The sequence below is a fragment of the Podarcis liolepis genome (genome assembly GCF_965112155.1).
Source record: "Podarcis liolepis genome assembly, chromosome: 17".
NCBI classification, from domain to species: domain Eukaryota; kingdom Metazoa; phylum Chordata; class Lepidosauria; order Squamata; family Lacertidae; genus Podarcis; species Podarcis liolepis.
In genome coordinates this window covers 43,592,828-43,610,932 of record NC_139571.1, presented here as the reverse complement: position 1 = coordinate 43,610,932, position 18,105 = coordinate 43,592,828, and the positions used below count along the sequence as shown (strand labels likewise).

The following is an 18,105-nucleotide window of genomic DNA, read 5'->3' as shown; positions in this document are numbered from 1 at the left end:
GCAAAGACTTTCGCCCCCGCCAGCCTTCAGAAGAGGTCCAGGACCTCTTCTGAAGGCTGGCGGGGGGCAAAAGTCTTTGTCCCCCCCTGCCTGCCTTCACAGGGGCTTTTAAATCGCCCTGGACAGCGGAGAAGCCCTCCGCTGTCCCGGGGTTTTTTAAAATGCCCTTGTCCCCCCCCCCCAGCCTTCAGAAGAGGTCGGGGGACAGACTGTCCCCGGACCTGGTCTGAAGTCGGTTTCCCTAGGAACGCATTAATTGATTTTCAATGCATTCCTATGGGAAACCGTGCATCGCAAGACGAAAAACTCGCAAGAAGAAGAAACTTGCGGAACGAATTAATTTCGTCTTGCGAGGCACCACAGTACTAAGCAGCACATGGATACAAGCATTACAGTGGTACTTCGGGTTACAGACGCTTCAGGTTGAAGATGAAGACGCTTCAGGTTACAGACTCCGCTAACCCAAAAATAGTACCTTGGGTTAAGAAATTTGCTTCAGGATAAGAACAGAAATTGTGTGGCGGCAGCGGGAGGCCCCATTAGCTAAAGTGGTACCTCAGGTTAAGAATAGTTTCAGGTTAAGAACGGACCTCTGGAACAAATTAAGTACCTAACCTGAGATACCACTGCATATCCGATGTCCTAAACATCGCTTTACTTGCCTTGTAAAAAAGAGGGGGGAAACTGTCAGGCAACCCAGGTCCCCCTAGGGATGAAGTTCCACAAGCTTAGACCTTTGTGGGCAAGTGATGTCTCTGCTTTTTAAGATGCTGCCTAGGTTTGACACTGCAGATGGTGACAGCAGTCACGAAATTAAAAGACGCCTGCTTCTTGGGAGAAAGGCGATGACAAACCTAGACAGCATCTTAAAAAGCAGAGACATCACCTTGCCGACAAAGGTCCGTCTAGTTAAAGCTCTGGTTTTCCCAGTAGTGATGTATGGAAGTGAGAGCTGGACCATAAAGAAGGCTGATCGCCAAAGAATGGATGCTTTTGAATTCTGGTGCTGGAGGAGACTCTTGAGAGTCCCATGGACTGCAAGAAGATCAGACCTCTCCATTCTGAAGGAAATCAGCCCTGAGTGCTCACTGGAAGGACAGATTGTGAAGCTGAGGCTCCAGTACTTTGGCCACCTCATGAGAAGAGAAGATTCCCTGGAAAAGACCCTGATGTTGAGAAAGATGGAGGGCACAAGGAGAAGCGGACGACAGAGGACGAGATGGTGGGACAGTGTTCTCGAAGCTACCAGCATGAGGAAGGCAGTGGAAGACAGGAGTGCCTGGCGTGCTCTGGTCCAGGGGGTCACAAAGAGGCGGACACGACTAAACGACTCAACAACCACAAGGTTTGTCCTCGCTCTCCTCCCCCGAAGGGGGCGTCTCTTAATTTCGGGGCTGCTGTCCCGGCTCCTCCAGCTTCCCTCCTCCCCTCCGGCTCCTCTGCCCTTTTCCTATCTCTCCGGCTTCCGGCCACGCCCCCTCCCCGCCGAGTCCCGGCGTTGCTATGGCGACGCCTTGGGCCTAGCGCGGCGCCGGGCGGCCAAGGGCGCGATGAGCCGCTCGGTGACGGTGGGCCGGGCGGCGGCGGCCGGGGCGCCCCCCGGGGCTCGCTACCGGAGGGCCGTGGCGCCCAGCCGGGCCTTCGACTTCCTCTACGGTGATTCGCGGGAAGCGCCGGGAAGCGAGACTGTCCTCCGCCTTCTCCCTCGCAGGGGCGCCGGGCGGGCGGCTGGAAACAGGGCGGTTGGGGGGGGGGCGGAGATACATTGAAAACACAGATAATTACTATAAAGACCGCGCAGGAAGTGGCATGGTTATTATTATTATTATTAATATATATATTTTTTATACCCTGCTTTCCCCCCAGACACAGAGACTCACAAGCAGTTTACGGATAAAACTAAGAAGAGCTAAAACAGAGCATGGGGGGAGGGAGGGAGGCAATCGTTTAAAAAACCCCAACCACAATTAAACATGGAAATACATTAAAAAGACAGGTATTTGCATTAAAGGCAGCACCGGAAGTGGCCTTCTTGTTATTATTTTTATACCCTGCTTTTCCCCCTGAAAGGGACTCCCAAGAACTCCCAAGCAGTTTTCTGTACAGATAAAAATAAGAACAGCTAAAAACGTGGGGGAGGGGAATAAGCATTTGAAAATACAATTAAACATGAATAGAATTAAGACTAAAGCGCACCCATCAAGATGTTCCAAGTTGTGCTTCATGGGAGCAGCGCCCACAACATGCCGTAATAAAGGCGGATTATACCCTCCCTTCCAGTGAGTGCAGAAGACAGGAGATCATATTCATTTCCAGCTTAAAAAAAAAAGTCGTCACCAATGAGATTTCAATCAATCGTTGTAACTCATGTTAGATCACACTGGTCTTTGCCACTGCCCCCCGCTGCCCGAGGTGAGTGCTGCAAAGTGGAATTTGTGGGTTTTTTCTTGCTACCTTTACACCTCTGCTCTAATGTGTTGGCTGCAAACATCAATTTACACAGGTAACTATGTACCTGTTTTACTATGTTTAGGCATTTCACTCCCCATCCCCAATGTGGTTCCTGGAAATGCAAATTGGCATGAGATTTTATTTCCCCTATAGTTATCCTGTTATTGCCCCCCCCCCGCCCCCTTACAGTCATTTGGGAAGCTATTCTTTCCACCAGTTTTTCTGACTCTTTGACACATTTTGACATTTAGCTCTTACCGTTCCATCACTGATGTGGTTGATGCAAGCAGTAATCAATATTATTTACCTGTTTTCTGTTTTTTGTATCACAGCCTTTTAACGGCGCTCCTCATCCAAATAAGCAAGAAAATTATATTTCCTTTCAACCTTTTTTTATTCTGGTAGCACAACTGATTTGATTGATTGACTGATTTAATTTCTATACTGTTTAATATATTAAAATTTTCTCTAATTGGTGTACAAAAAACTGAAGCAACAGAAAACGTAAGCAAACTATTACATTTTTAAATGTTACATTAATACCTATATATATATATATATATATATATATATATATATATGCTTTCGTAGATTTTCACGGGTACAGGAATGCAGGTTTTGGTGTCTTCGGGTGTCTTCCCGTGTAAGAGTTGGGGTGTCTAGGCGACGTTTCGACGAGGTCTCACTCGTCATCTTCAGGCTGGTGCTTTCGGCTTCTTGTTACTGGAACAGAGCAGGATCTCAGTGTTTGAGTTCCTATAAATACTGTTGAGGGGGTGTGGTGTATAGCCTCCAACGTTCTGGGCAGAGAGGAAGTTCCCAGGTTAGTGTGCCTTTTCTTCTTTTGTTCCTTAATTACTTGAGGGATATCTTGAGTGATTTCTTGAGTGATATTCTGAGTACCACTTAGGTGGGTCATTAAGTGTGGATTAGTTGCTAAAGCTTTCGTGTCTTGACCTCTTGAGCTTGTGAAGAGTTTTTCTGAGAAGATGGCTGTACTGCCCTTAGTTGTGCTCTGGCTTGGCTTCGTGTATAGGGGCGAGCTGTGGTTTTGTGCCCTGTGCCAGCCAGATCTGTGTAGGGATTGCAGGGGGGTGCAGCATCCGGAGGTGCCACTATGGTTTGGCTACTGGATGGTGTCTGTAATTTATCTGTGGAGAGGGTCTGGGTTTGGGTCTGGTGTGGTTGATTGGTGATGGCCGTCAAAAAAGAAGAAAAAACTTCCTCTCTTTTCCAACACATGAAAGAAACAGGACACGAAATTAATTTTGGCTCAGATATGTTGACGACACCTTTGTAATTTGGCCACACGGGAAAGAAAAACTAGATAGCTTCCTCACACATCTCAACAGCCTACACCCCAAAATACAATTCACTATGGAAATAGAAGCCAACAACCAGCTTCCCTTCCTTGACGTCCTAATCTACAAAAAACCTGATGGCTCCCTAGGACACACTATCTACCGGAAAAAAAACACACACCAACCGCTACTTACATGCTCAATCACACCACCACCCTGCACAAATAAACTCCGTAGCCAAGACCCTCATCTCCAGAACCAAACGCCTGGCTGACAAAGACCACTTGACAACTGAGTTACAGAATCTCTCAAATGTGTTAATCGCCAATGGATACCAGCAAAACAGGGTTAAGAAGCTAATCCAAAAAGAAACACCCCCCAAAAACCAAGACACGGAAGAAAACAATGGCATGGCCCTCCTTCCTTATATCAAGGGCACTACAGATAAAATTAGCAAAATCCTCCATAAACACAATATCAAAACAGCCTTTTGCACCAACCAAAAAATAGCCAATATCCTCAGAAACCCCAAAGATAAAATCCAGTTGGAAAACCAAGGGGTCTATGAAATACCCTGCAAAGTCTGCCCAGCCACGTACATTGGACAAACAAACAGACGAATAAATGCACGTATCGCAGAACACAAGAATGCCGTCAAAAAAGAAGAAAAATCTTCCTCTCTTTTCCAACACATGAAAGAAACAGGACACGAAATTAATTTTGCAGATTCCAAATTGCTCCTTAACATGGAACATCACCACAAGAGAATAATCATGGAAGCCATCGAGATAGAGAAACACCCTCACAACATGAACAAGCGTGACGACACGTCCCGCCTGCCAGACATCTGGAAATTAGCCCTCCCCACAAAAACCGACACCAGATCCAGAGGCACACAGAACGCCACCACCAATCAACCACACCAGACCCAAACCCAGACCCTCTCCACAGATAAATTACAGACACCATCCAGTAACCAAACCATAGTGGCAACTCCGGATGCTGCACCCCCCTGCAATCCCTACACAGATCTGGCTGGCACAGGGCACAAAACCACAGCTCGCCCCTATACACGAAGCCAAGCCAAAGCACAACTAAGTGCAGTACAGCCATCTTCCCAGAAAAACTCTTCACAAATTCAAGAGGTCAAGACACGAAGGCTTTAGCAACTAATCCACACCTAATGACCCACCTAAGTGGTACTCAGAATATCACTCAAGAAATCACTCAAGATATCCCTCAAGTAATTAAGGAACAAAAGAAGAAAAGAACACTAGCCTGGGAACTTCCCCTCTGCCCAGAACTTTTGAGGCAATACACCACACCCCTCTACAGTATTTATAGGAACTCAAACACTGAGATCCCGCTCTGTTCCAGTAACAAGAAGCCGAAAGCACCAGCCTGAAGATGACGAGTGAGACCTCGTCGAAACGTCGCCTAGACACCCCAACTTTTACACGGGAAGACACCCGAGGACACCAAAACCTGCATATATATATATATATATATATATATATATATATATATATATTCCTTCTGAAACATCTCTCAATCTCTGGGTTCTCACCCAGGGTCCAGATAAACTCTCAGCTCACCCTTAAAAGTCTCTCAACAAGAAGCATTTGTGGAAACGGCAGACATCACCCTAGTCTCTCACCCTAGACTTCCTTTATGTGGGCAAGCCCAAGGTGGATGGTACTTCCACAGGCTGCCCACAGCTGTGCCCCATTCAGCTGCACACTCGACAACCAGCTCCAGGTATACCAGGTTTCTTTATTTTTCTAAGGGGCCCAAAGAATGGGAAAAGGTACTCCCCACACTCCACAGCTGTTTCTTCAACTGGACACACACGCACCCCAACATGAGTGCTGTAAACAGCATCACCAGCTTCTTATTGTGGCATCCCAGTCTGATCCTCTCCCCCTGCCCATGTGGTTGCTGGAAAAAGGAACTTAAACCCACTATATTCCCCAATCTTACTGTATTTTGTTTAGCTGTATAGCTCCTCTGCTTCCTGGCCCTTAAACACCATAGTGCTTACACAGCAAGTGACACACTAAGTGCACCTCTCTAAAAACAGGAAAACAATGGGAAGTGAAACACAAATTTGACCAGGAGTGTCACATAAAACAGACACAGTGCTTAACCCGGTTCAACTATTATAAACAACATTCCCCCCACCAGCCAGATGTGCCACAAGGAAACTAGGAGGGGCTAAAAGGTACATGCCTCTTCATGTTCCATGGCAGACGTGACATGGAAGGGGTGAAGAAAAGAGGCTGCCATGAAGGGCAGGGCAAATCAGGGGTCAGCACTTTGCTCTCCAGACTCCAGGTGAGCCCGACCATTGCCAAGGCTAGTTTGAGTCAGTCTTGGTGTCTGCGGTGAGGCACTGTGAGCACTCGTTGGTAGCAATGTTTCATCTGAGTCACCAGTTTCAAAGTGAAAGAATAGCTGGGAGGAAGGGGAAAGGTCCTATATGTTATCACTCAGCCTAATATTCATTCATAAGTTTAATGAAAATGCTTCTATTTACTGTATTTATATGTGTTTTAGATCCATTATATACACTTTCAAGTGAGAGAGACCATGCACAAGCAACAGTCCAGTCTCATCTGCTTCACGATGAAATGGTAGGTGCTTACAGTCTTTAAAGGGAGCCTTGCAGTTTTTGTTCAAGGCAAAGGAGGAACTGGAAGCACAGTTAGAGGGTTTTCAAATCTGTCCATTAAAGCTGGCATCCAGAGGTTGACAAGTAGACAGCCCTGCCCATCTGTCAAGTGGTCAGCGGTAGTGGGTAGTGAGATCAAGATCCCGGTTCTTTCCCAATAGTTATGTTTCCACACAAATACTAGCTCTTGTGCTGTTATTCTCCATATATTTACCTACAATATTTGCCTTTTCTATCTTTTTTCCATATAAAAAAGAGGAAAGTGCCAGCATTTAAAACCATGTTCAGTAACCTGATTCACTATCCACCATACTCTATGCAATTAGAAGAAATAAACCCTGTTCCCCCATTCATTGACCGAAGATGGAGAGGAAGGGCAGAACGGCGCATTGAGGCTCTTCAGAAGCTGGCTAGGTAAGGGCCCTCCGGAGTTGTAAATGTTTTTTAAAATGGCTGTTTAGCCTTAGGTACATTTCCCCACAAAGTAGGTCAGCCCTTGGCATTAATGTAGCTTAGTCCTAATTCCAGCTTAAATATGGCTGCAGAAACAAAGAACCATTTTTTACTTTAATTTAATTTATCGGTGTGGCTCATTCACTTCAGTGCTGATGATGGTCAGACTACTCATCTCTTTGCCATGATCACAAACTTCACGTACAGCAAAACTTTTCAGACGGTGGCTCTAGGAAAAGGCCAAATATAGGTATAACCAAATAGCGTCATTTCAAAGCTGAGGTCATAGAGCATGAGGACATAATATATTACACTATACTTTTCATGCACAGTATATTTTACTGCAATGTATGTAGTTCAGCACAGAAGCTTTTCTCACCAGTTTCACAGACCTGACAACCCTTGTTAAGAATTCTGCTTCATTTTTTATCCTGCCTCATTTGGACAGAAAACCCAAGAAAGCTAGATGTACAATATTTAAAGCAATGGAAACATAGGAATCTGCCTAATACTGAGACAGACCAATCATTGGTTTGTCTAGCCCAAAACCGATGACATTGACTTGTAGTGTAACAACTTCAGACCAAAGGGAATATGTCAGTGGTTGAGGTTTCTGACTGATTTCAAGGGCAGCCCCACAGAGAATGCATTATAGTAATCAAACCCGGAGGTAACAAGAGTGAGAATGACTCTGGTGAGGTCTGGCCTATTTCGGAAAGGGTATAGCTGGCAAACCTGATGAAACCGATAAAAGGTGCTGCTTGTTACCGCTTCTATAATTGGTGCCAATTCAAGGGCAGACCCCTAACCTTTTAGGGCAGGTGTGGGGAAACTATGGAACCAGCAGGTGCTGTTCCACCGGCAGATGGGGCTCCAAGTCCCATCAGCTCCAGCCAATGGTCAGGGATGATAGGAGTTGTAGTCCAACACTGGGTAAACCACAGGTTCTCCATCCCTATTAATAGGGAGTCAAACCCCATAACATGCTGCCCGCCTAATTTCAAGACTGAAGGACACCAAAGACCAGCACTTCAGTCTTGCCTGGATTGATTTCCATTTCAGCCCCAAGTGACAAAGTTTAGTGTTTCTGCTGCCTCTCTGAATATGATGTAAGTGTGAGAGGGCACTAGGTGTCACTAGCATAATGTTGGTTCCGTAGCTTCAATCTCTGTGCATCTTTACCCAAGAATTTCAGCTAGAATAGATGGTGAAAAGCATGAGGGAAAAGATAGAATTCTGTGGGTCCCAATAGGGGCTGTGCATTATTCTCCCAGCACTGCTTTCTGAGGTCTACCCTCTGGAAAGAAGGTTTTTTTTTTTTTAAAAAAAGGTAAAGGACCCCTGAGTCCAGTCCAGTCGCGAACGACTCTGGGGTTGCGGTGCTCATCTCGCTTTACTGGCCGAGGGAGTCGATGTTTGTCTTCAGACAGTTTTTCCCGGTCATGTGGCCAGCATGACTAAGCCGCTTCTGGCAAAACCAGAGCAGCGCATGGAAATGCTGTTTACCTTCCTACCAGAGTGGTACCTATTTATTTACTTGCACTTTGACATGCTTTCGAACTGCTAGGTTGGCAGGAGCAGGGTCTGAACAATGGGAGCTCACCCCGTTGCGGGGATTCGAACCACCAACCTTCTGATCGGCAAGCCCTAGGCTCAGTGGTTTAGACTACAGCGCCACCTGCGTCCCTCTAGAAAGAAGTAGTGCCTTTTAAAAAGTGTTTTGCACACCCAGAGAAGTCCAGGACGATCAAGAGGGTCATGCATCTTTTGACACATCTCTGACCATCTCTGGGTGACCAGGGCAGGTTCCATCCCAACTTTGGGCCAAAAGTCCCATTGAAAATGATCTACATAATAACCAAGGGAGTCTGGAACAACTCTCCCTCCAGGAGATTCTTAGACAGGTGCCCAATTTGTACATTGTATTCTAGCAGGAGATACCAGTTTCTTACCACACTTTCTTTTTTAAAAATTAGATCTCAACCCTCACTTCAGATTCCAAGAATTGAATACGAAGATCCTGATGTTGGTGGAAGGAATCGCTGGAAGTATTTTGAACGGTGGGAACTGAACAGAGCAAATCATACTCGATTGCAATACGTGTTTTTATCATGACCAAATAAATGAGTATTCCACCAAAATATGTGGAAAGGACATTTCTGTCTTTCAGTTTCCCAAGGCATGGGAGTGTCTTGATCATATCGTTTGATTTCATGTGTGTGTGAAGGCTGTCAATCACAAGAAGCACCTCTTGTAATCTATATCATGTTAGACACCCACATGCCTCCATCCCGGCAAGGAAGAGGCGTCACCAGAGGACACAGAGCAGGACTTGCTAAGGATATAGACTGAGCGGGGGCGTGGCTGGGAGAGTCTCATGGGCGAGACAGAAAGGCCTGGAGGACCACAAATTGGCCCTCAAAGGCACCTTAAGCAATATCCTACCTCTAAATATGAGAATAGTGACTGAAAAGTGTCCATTACAACTGCAAGGTAGCTAAATAATAAGCTTGTTAACGGACCAAGCAGCCTAGGAGAGCTGTGCTGACTGAGGAAATGTTCTGCTTGTTTGCTTCACTGAGTTCGCCTAAACTCACTTTTCTCTCTTTTCAGACCTTTCATCCCCTTTCATAAGCCGATGCCCCTAAATGTTGTCTATGCAATGTCAAAGTAAGTAATGATATGCTCACATTGTGATCCCGTTGTTTTTCAAGAAGCTGATGTTTCTAGTATTGAAAAGTCAAAAAAAGAAAGGAAGGAAGAAACCCGTAGGAGAGGGTTGGCTGTTCTTAGTTATCTGATCATTGATTGGTTGGCTGACTAAATGATTGACAAAGATCAGGAGGGAAACACAGACTTCCCAGTCCCTATACTGACCCTGTGGAATGCATGCAGATGCCGCCCCAGTTCACAGCTCCAGTTAGACCTCGACAAATTAGGAAGCAAATTCCTGTGGGGTGGGGACTTCAGGTAATTTTTTTGTGGGGGTGGGAGGGAGTTGTGCCTACTTCATTAACTGCTGAAGGGGTGTTTTTGCTATTATAGTTTCAGGTAGCACTTCCTGGAAAAGCCGCAGTGGCACATCCAGAGAGTTTCGTACTACATTATGACTGTAAAAGTTGTATAGCAAACAAAAAGAACCTTAGGTCTCAACAGATTGTCAGTGCGGTACAATGCTGAGAGTGTGGGACTGTGACCATAGAGACCTGGGTTCAAATCTCTGCTTAGCTGTCAAGCAACTTGGGTACTCTCATGCCAGCTTTCCCTAACCTGATACTACAATGCCCATCTTCTCCAGCCATTGGCCATGCTGGCTGGGGCTGAAGGAGAGTTGTAGCATCTGGAGGGTAAGAGGTTGTGGAAAACTGTCTCACTCAGAGAAGCTACCTCACAAGATTGTTTTGAGGACATTGTACAGTTGTACCTCGGTTTTCAAAAGTAATCCGTTCCAGAAGACGGTTCGAGTTCCGAAACGTACAAAAACCAAAACTTCAGTACAGAAAACTCAATACGGAAGCTGTGTGGCGTGTTTGACTTCTGAGGCATTTTCGAAAACCAAAGAATTTACTTCCAGGTTTACGACGTTCAAAAAACGAAATGTTTGTCAGTGGAGATGTTTGAAAACTGAGATACCGCTGTACATTGGTAATATAAACATGTGATAAACAAGGCAATCCAAAAATAGTTTGTTTCATAAAATTTATATACCGCTTGGTTGTAAAAATAGCAAAAAATTCAATAACTATGGTCTACTTTTTTAAAAATAAAAATTAAAGTTTTTTAAAAACAACAACGACCTTAATTTCATTTTAAGTGGGTGAAAACATTTTGAAATGTATTGTTTTGCTCTCGTTTGCTTTTTAGGCCAGAGACATACATTGAGAAGGTGAAATCCAGGGACAAGCCATCTTATCTCATTTCACGAACTGTGGGAACACAGACGGATTACCGGGATGGCGAAGCTCAGACAGATCCCTACAGCCCTGAATATGTGGTGCCTCCAGGTTCCATCCCTGAGCTCCTGACCCTCGTCACACTGACCTGGGGTGAGCTGAGCAAAGGACTGATCACTAGACAGTGGGACCTCGGGTTACAGACGCTTCAGGTTACAGACTCCGCTAACCCAGAAATAGTGCTTCAGGTTCAGAACTTTGCTTCAGGATGAGAACAGAAATCGCACGGCAGCGCGGCAGCAGCAGGAGACCCCATTAGCTAAAGTGGTGCTTCAGGTTAAGAACAGTTTCAGGTTAAGAACGGACCTCCGAAATGAATTAAGTACTTAACCTGAGGTACCACTGTATGAGGGTTCTTTCCGACTTGCATGAAGCAAAGACACAATTTCCTGACTGTTAGAAGATGAGTTTGCTCCCACATTCCACAGGCGAAATGGACCCAGTTCCCTGATCTATTACCAGAGCATTTGAGTTGGTGATAAATTCCTCAGTTAGGCTCAGCAGGTTTTTAGCAGTTCTAGTAATGCAGGAAAAGCTAAATCTTTTGCACTGTACATTGATTTTAACTTGTTAATAATGTCAGGTTTCTTATTCCTGCCTGTGCTAGTGGCTAAAGGAAGATTAGTACTTTGTCCCACCGATTGGCTGGCGTGGTGAATGATGACTCCCGGGATACCCAAGTCCCACGGGACTGAACTAGCCCCGCGAGGATGTAGGTGGGGCATGAGCCTGCAAACTCCCCCCCCCCCCCGCTTATGTTGGGAGTGGCTCTATGGAACAACAACGTGCTTTATATCAGAGTTAGCATTAAACAATTTACAACCCAGAGTTAATGCCTAATTAGAAAGCCTGACTGAATAAAATGTTCTCATCTGGCGCCAGATTCAAAGTCTATCAGAGCAGCAGCAGTACAGAAGGGCAGCAGAAAGTGCAAATTGCTTTTGTCTTAATTAACATTACAGCAGCAGAAAATATGCTCACATCTTCTGTTATCCCAGCTACGTACAAGCGATGACCAAGCAGCCTCTCTAGTTTACTGGCCAAGTTCTGCAAGAGAAACCTGAGTCTTATCATGATTACTGTAATGAGAGCACCTGCAGTTTAGTCACTTTGAAAAAACACCGGCTTTTGGCCACCTCAGAAGTGTATGTGTTTTTCATACTTCCGTTTAGGCAGCTTTTTGCATTATGGTTTATAAATCATAACACATTCGTAAAAAATAAGCTATACACTCTTCTTGTTTCCTGCCCTTTGAAGGACGGGGTCTTCCAGCAACCCAAGCAGAAGTGGAAGTGATTGAACGAGCCCGAGAGAAACGTGCCTGGGAGGCAACGCTCCCCCCGCTCAGCGATGCTACACAGATTGCAAAGCGGCGGAGGATGATGGAGGAAATGGAGAGGAAAGAGTGGGCCTTCCGGGAAGTAGAAATAGAGGAGTAAGTCTTTCATTTTGACCTTCCTATTTTCATAGCCCATGGTCCCAAGGAATCTCTGCTCAAGTTCAAAACAAGCAACCAAAACAGGTTCTGAACAGAAACAGTAACTTCAGGAGACCATCGCTTTAACCACAATTCAAAGTGTTGGTGCTGACCTTTAAAGCCCTAAATGGCCTCAGCCCAGTATACCTGAAGGAGCGTCTCCACTCGCATCGTTCTGCCCGGACACTGAGGTCCAGCACCAAGGGCCTTCTGGCGGTTCCCTCATTGTGAGAAGTGAGGTTACAGGGAACCAGGCAGAGGGCCTTCTCGGTAGTGGCGCCCGCCCTGTGGAACGCCCTCCCATCACATGTCGAGGAAATAAACAACTATCTGACATTTAGAAGACATCTGAGGGAAACCCAGTTTAGGGAAGTTTTTAATGTCTGATGTTTTATCGTGTTTTTAATATTCTGTTGGGAGCTGCCCAGAGTGGCTGGGAAAACCCAGCCAGGTGGGCAGGGTATAAATAATAAATTATTATTAGTATCATCATCATCATCATCGTATCCATGATGGATAAGTTAATGGTCCTCTGTGTGCAGGTGTCCCTAGAGTTTAGTTTCCAAACTGGGCCATAGTTAGTGGTGTATAGTTGATTTAGATTCTTTGTCACCATGAACCCTAGAGACCTAAGTTTGGTATGGCGTACCAGGATTTGAAAACCCTCATTATCCTAGACTGCTCCCCCAGTGGGATCTTTAAAAACATCATATCTGATTTGCCAAAATTAAATTTCAGGCCTGCCACCTCTTGAAAGGACCTCATAGGCTCTTGACAACCAGCTGCTTCTTTTTAATTAGCGGGAAATGTTTGTGGGCGTGGCCACCAAACATAGCTGGCAGGCTGCATTTATTTTATTGGGTCATTGGTTCTGCAAGCCATTATAAAAGGTGCATGATAAAAATATGCACTGGATATTTGGAACAAAAAACCAGAAACATTTGTTATAGGTAAATCATCTAAATCAGGCTTCCTCAACTTCGGCCCTCCAGATGTTTTTGGCCTACAACTCCCATGATCCCTAGCTAGCAGGATCAGTGGTCAGGGATGATGGGAATTGTAGTCTCAAAACATCTGGAGGGCCAAGGATGAGGAAGTCTGATCTAAACAAGGATGGCAGTAGTGTTTGAGATCTGTTGAAGCCTCTTCTTTTCCTATTCTTTTTTTGAAGATTGCAAGAAGTTAGACTGGAACTCTTAAAGGCTCTGCTGAGGAAAAGGGAAGAGAACCGCAATGAACTGATGGTCACTCGCTTGGATGCTCACTGGTTTAACCTCATGCAAGAAAAAGAAGAAAAAATTAAAAAAATTCAGCATGAACATATAAAAGGTAAAGGAAATGGTAATGGAGCAGAAAGTCTATACCACTGTCTGCTTTCCCAAGCTATGGAAAGCTGATACAGATTTTCATTTAGATGTGCCTCTTGTTTGAAATTCCTTCTCAGCAATCCGAAGACTGATAGCCAAGGGGAAAAATGTGGAAAGAAAACTGGATAAAAGAAATGTCATCAGGGACTACACTGAATTTGATTCACAGCCTTATGCTCCTCTATCAAGAATTGGCTACTTTCCAGACAACAGAGCCGACCGTTTCATAGTGAAGAACCCCTTTCTCAACACCTATCAAGGTCAGTCAGGCTAAGGAAATCTTCTAGTCCATTTTCCCTTTTCCTGGACACACGTAAGCTACAAAGGACATGCAGACGTCATCTCCTTTCTGTTCAGGGGAAGGTCAGTTTCATGTGCTCTGTTGTAATCTCTGTGCCTGATAAGGCCACATTGGATCAAAGTGAGTCATTCTCTTTCATCCCCATTCCAATTTCTCTGCTCTTCCTCCACTTCCGCTTCCGCCCCAAACCAATGCTTGCCTTCTCTCTTTCCTAGGATTACTTGAGCTGGAGGCATCTCTTCCTGACTCGGTCACTCAGCCCCGAACTGAAGCTCCCCAAAGGAACACCACCACTAAGGATGGGTTTATTAAACGGTCGGCTAGACTAGAATTGGAACTGGCACAGGTTTACCAGGTACAGTGAGGCCATTGCACTCTTCCTACCTGGAATCTGTCTCTTGCGTTGCTTCCTGAATACCAGCTTTAGGCCATTCTAGGCAAGAAAACTGTGTGCTGAGGCACAGGCGCCATCTTGGCTGTCAAGGCTGTGGGAATGTTGTGGAAAGTAGGAGAGGATATATTGATTAAATATTATCCCTCCTCACTCAAGCTAGTGAGCAAGGAGCAGAGCACATTTCCTTGCACATTGCTGGAAGCTAGTTGATGGATTCGTGAGAATCATTTAAGTTAAGCAATCCAGTCTGGCTTCTCCAGACTGGATTGTTCCTGGTAAATTTCCCCTTTATTTCCCTCTTAAAAATAAGAACAACACGGCAGTCTTCTTTAAAAGTTTACTTACATTCAGTTCATAGTAGTATCCTGAAGGCAGGCTTTATCTTGTAGTTGCAGTTACATTTGTAGAGAAAAGAAGTCTGAGCTAGGCCTGTAAGGATAAGCCATGTGCGTCCGAAAGGAGAAAATGGAAAAAGGCGAAAAGAGGAAGATGGCTGTGTCACTAGCCCTTTGGTAGGGTCTGCTAGGGTCGCGCCCATCTACCTGGTCACACACAGGGGGAGGAGGCTCCGGAGCGAGTAGGACCAGAATGCCTTCCTGTCTGGAGCAACATTCCAGTGTGTGTCTACTCTAGGCAACAGGAATTGTATTTGACTGCTTCAGTGATGATACATCCCACAAATGGCACCCACAAAATTTTTACTGTGAGTGCCTGGCCGGGCGACCAGACGTGTTGTGTGCTGTGACAGGGCGCTCCATCTGCCCTCCCACTGCAGCAGCGACATGTGACGTCATGCAGGTGCGTCACACACACACACGGCCCCCACAATGCTGGGTGGAACCTGGCATGCCTGTGCCGAGGAGAAACCGTATCATCTATTTTTAGAGGTTGCAGGCTGCTATTCAACTTCTGTTGATCCTTTTACCTTCATACCATCCTTCTTCATTCCCTTCTCCTTCCCAGCCTCCCCTCAGTATCCCATTACTTTCTAGCAGATTGGGAAAATACGTGAAATGAATAGTGCCAGTGTAAAACATGGAGCAGGTGTTATAAATGTTTTGTACAACTGCAACAGTCTTTGGGGTGAATTAAGAAAAGAAGAATAGTGAAGAGATGCTCTTCAGGTCACTTAGGCCTAGTTCCTCCGATGCTCCTAACTTCTCTTCCAGATATTGCAAGACAGAAAGAAAAAGGTTAAGGAGCCGCATAAACCACTTCGTTTCCTTGAGAAGATATCCAAGATCCCCGCTCGTCCTCCCACTCCAACGCTGGAAGTGCCTTCACTGGTAGGTGGACTATTTCTGACACTCTGAAGGGCCTTGGCTGCAGTTTTGGTGTGGGTGGAGAAAGATCAGAAAAGGCAACAGGTAGAAATAATGACAGGCAGACAAGGGTCAGAGACAAGAGCGGAATCAGACCAGGCAGAAGATCAAGTTCCAAGGCACAATAGAGGGTTGGAGAGCTCAGAATCAAGTGGGAGGTCAAAGGCAGGCAGGGGCACAACCTGACAAGGTGATGGTGGTCCGGGAAGGAAGGAGAGAAAGTGACTTGCACCAGAGTGCAAGCAGAGTGCAAGCACTGGAGTGGGGAAATGGGACAGTCTGGGATCAAATCAGAAGCTGGGGTGGCTTCTGTAAGTCCGGGATGTCCCAGGAAAGTTGAGACACTTGAAGGATATGCTAGAGTCTTCCTGATCTCCTGATCCTCTAAGGATCCTAAGCATCCTTAGGGTAGATTTGTGCTTTAAAAATCTGAATGCCCCAATCTTTCCATTGCTGTGCTTCCCTTCTGCCCCCCCCCCCCCCATATCTGTAAACCAACTAGGCTGGTATATGGGGATTAAAGTCAATAAATGTGAGCCACATTCTCCGAAATCTAGGTAATATTCTACAGCTCATTCAGCGATGTCCTTTCCTGAGTGTCGTCCTGCAACAAAGCAGCTGGCAATGGCAAACTCTTCTTGTCTTTTGCAGATTGAAGAAGAGAGAGAGCTAGCTGTGATTACACTGCAGAGCTTAATCCGAGGCAGAGCTATCCAGAATATGGTATTCTCTTGGTTTTCCTTTTCTTTTCTTAAGCCTCTAGTGGCAGATTAAAAACAAAATAATGAGAGAAAGGTGCTGATAGGCCAGCACAAGAATCTTGGAGGAAAGGAGAAACTGGGGCGTGGGGGGTGGGTGGCTGCACTGGGAGAAGAGTTGGGGTGGATCTTTAATAAATATGTAAGAAGGGACGCGGGTGGCGCTGTGGGTTAAACCACGGAGCCTAGGACTTGCTGATCAGAAGGTCGGCGGTTCAAATCTCCGTGACGGGGTGAGCTCCCATTGTTCAGTCCCTGCTCCTGCCAACCTAGCAGTTCGAAAGCATGTCAAAGTGCAAGTAGATAAATAGGTACCGCTCCGGCGGGAAGGTAAACGGCGTTTCCGTGCGCTGCTCTGGTTCGCCAGAAGCGGCTTAGTCCTGCTGGCCACATGACCCGGAAGCTGTACACCGGCTCCCTAGGCCAATAAAGCGAGATGAGCGCCACAACCCCAGAGTCGGTCACGACTGGACCTTCACTGGTAGGTCTTCAATGGACCTTCACTGGTAGGGGGTCAGGGGTCCCTTTACCCTTTAACTTTAAGTAAGCCTGCAGTCCAGGGAGGAGGAGAAATAAGAAGACGGCTCAACCATCCTCCTTTATTTTGTTTTGGAATGATGATATTTCTTCCCCCAAGCAAGAGTACCTTCTTTGGGCTAGATTCAAGTGGGTTTTTAAGTTATTCAGCTGCCTTGCTGGGCTTTAGAGAAAATGAATCCCTTGACCTCACATATCTATTTAGGACACACTTGAGTCAGTTACTAGGGAGAAATTCATTATAAATAGAAGAGGCGCCTGGTTGGATCAGGCTGATGCCCCACCTGGTCCAGCATTCTGTTCTTCCAGTGGTCAGCCAATGCCTCTGGGAAGCCTGTAAGCGGGAGCTGAGGGCAGCGGCACTCTTCCTGCTTGCCTTCTGGGGACATTTCACACAGCTGTGTTGATAAAGACCACCCGTGTGCTTTTGCCTAGTGCCAGACCTGGAGACCCCTTGTCTGAACACCAGGATCTCCTTTCCTGGTTTATTCTCACAGTCAAGATCAGGATCCCCACCCTCCTTCTCTGGAGTGGATCATCAAAGTGTGGAAATTAATGGTTCTGCAAAAATTAACTTGTCAAATACAGGAAAAGCAAGTGTGATTCCTTTCCCAATATATTGTTTCCTTTCTTTAAAGATATTGTGACTCTGAAGGGGAAACAGAACACTCCCCATAAATTCAGATTTGTTTCCCTGTGTTGACAAGCTTAGCCTGGTTCTTTAACATAGGTTGTTTCTCTACCTGGAGAAATGATTCTCTTATGAGGGAGTAGGTGGCTATATTTATGTTTTAGTTGTATTTTACTTGTTCTGTTTGTTTATAAAACCGTGTAAAAACTGAGGTAATTTATATTTTAAAAAATGAGATGACAGCAATAAAGTTTGGTGGGAGAGAACATTCAGCGAAGCTGCATCTTCATTCCTTCCTTCCCTCTGACTTCCTGACAGATGTTTGAAGGGAAGGAAAAGCGACTGGAACTGATCCGCGAGTTGCGCACCACTCATGCGCTTCAGGAGGACGGGCAACTGTTGAAGAAGGCGGAGAAGCAAGTGACATTGGCCCTGCAGAGGCAACGGGATCTGCATGAACACAAGGTTTGGCCATAAACATAGAGGCAG

General features: G+C 45.8%; 1 protein-coding gene across 2 annotated transcripts in view; it reads left to right on the top strand.

The window, feature by feature from the left end:
- Positions 1-1,494: 1,494 nt before the first annotated feature.
- The window catches only part of CFAP91 (cilia and flagella associated protein 91), a 24,900-nt gene continuing 8,289 nt past the window's right edge, over positions 1,495-18,105 (top strand). Inside the window, exons 1-13 of one of the 2 annotated variants that reach the window (XM_083481724.1) lie at positions 1,495-1,656; positions 6,309-6,385; positions 6,680-6,837; positions 8,853-8,936; positions 9,490-9,546; positions 10,741-10,922; positions 12,087-12,264; positions 13,478-13,635; positions 13,751-13,933; positions 14,190-14,329; positions 15,538-15,654; positions 16,342-16,413; positions 17,935-18,081. In XM_083481724.1, coding sequence (XP_083337850.1) covers positions 1,551-1,656; positions 6,309-6,385; positions 6,680-6,837; positions 8,853-8,936; positions 9,490-9,546; positions 10,741-10,922; positions 12,087-12,264; positions 13,478-13,635; positions 13,751-13,933; positions 14,190-14,329; positions 15,538-15,654; positions 16,342-16,413; positions 17,935-18,081 — 1,659 coding nt within the window. In that variant the 5' untranslated portion in view covers positions 1,495-1,550. Of the gene's footprint in view, positions 1,813-6,308; positions 6,386-6,679; positions 6,838-8,852; positions 8,937-9,489; positions 9,547-10,740; positions 10,923-12,086; positions 12,265-13,477; positions 13,636-13,750; positions 13,934-14,189; positions 14,330-15,537; positions 15,655-16,341; positions 16,414-17,934; positions 18,082-18,105 lie in introns of both variants that reach the window. The other variant, XM_083481725.1, reaches the window with a different exon arrangement.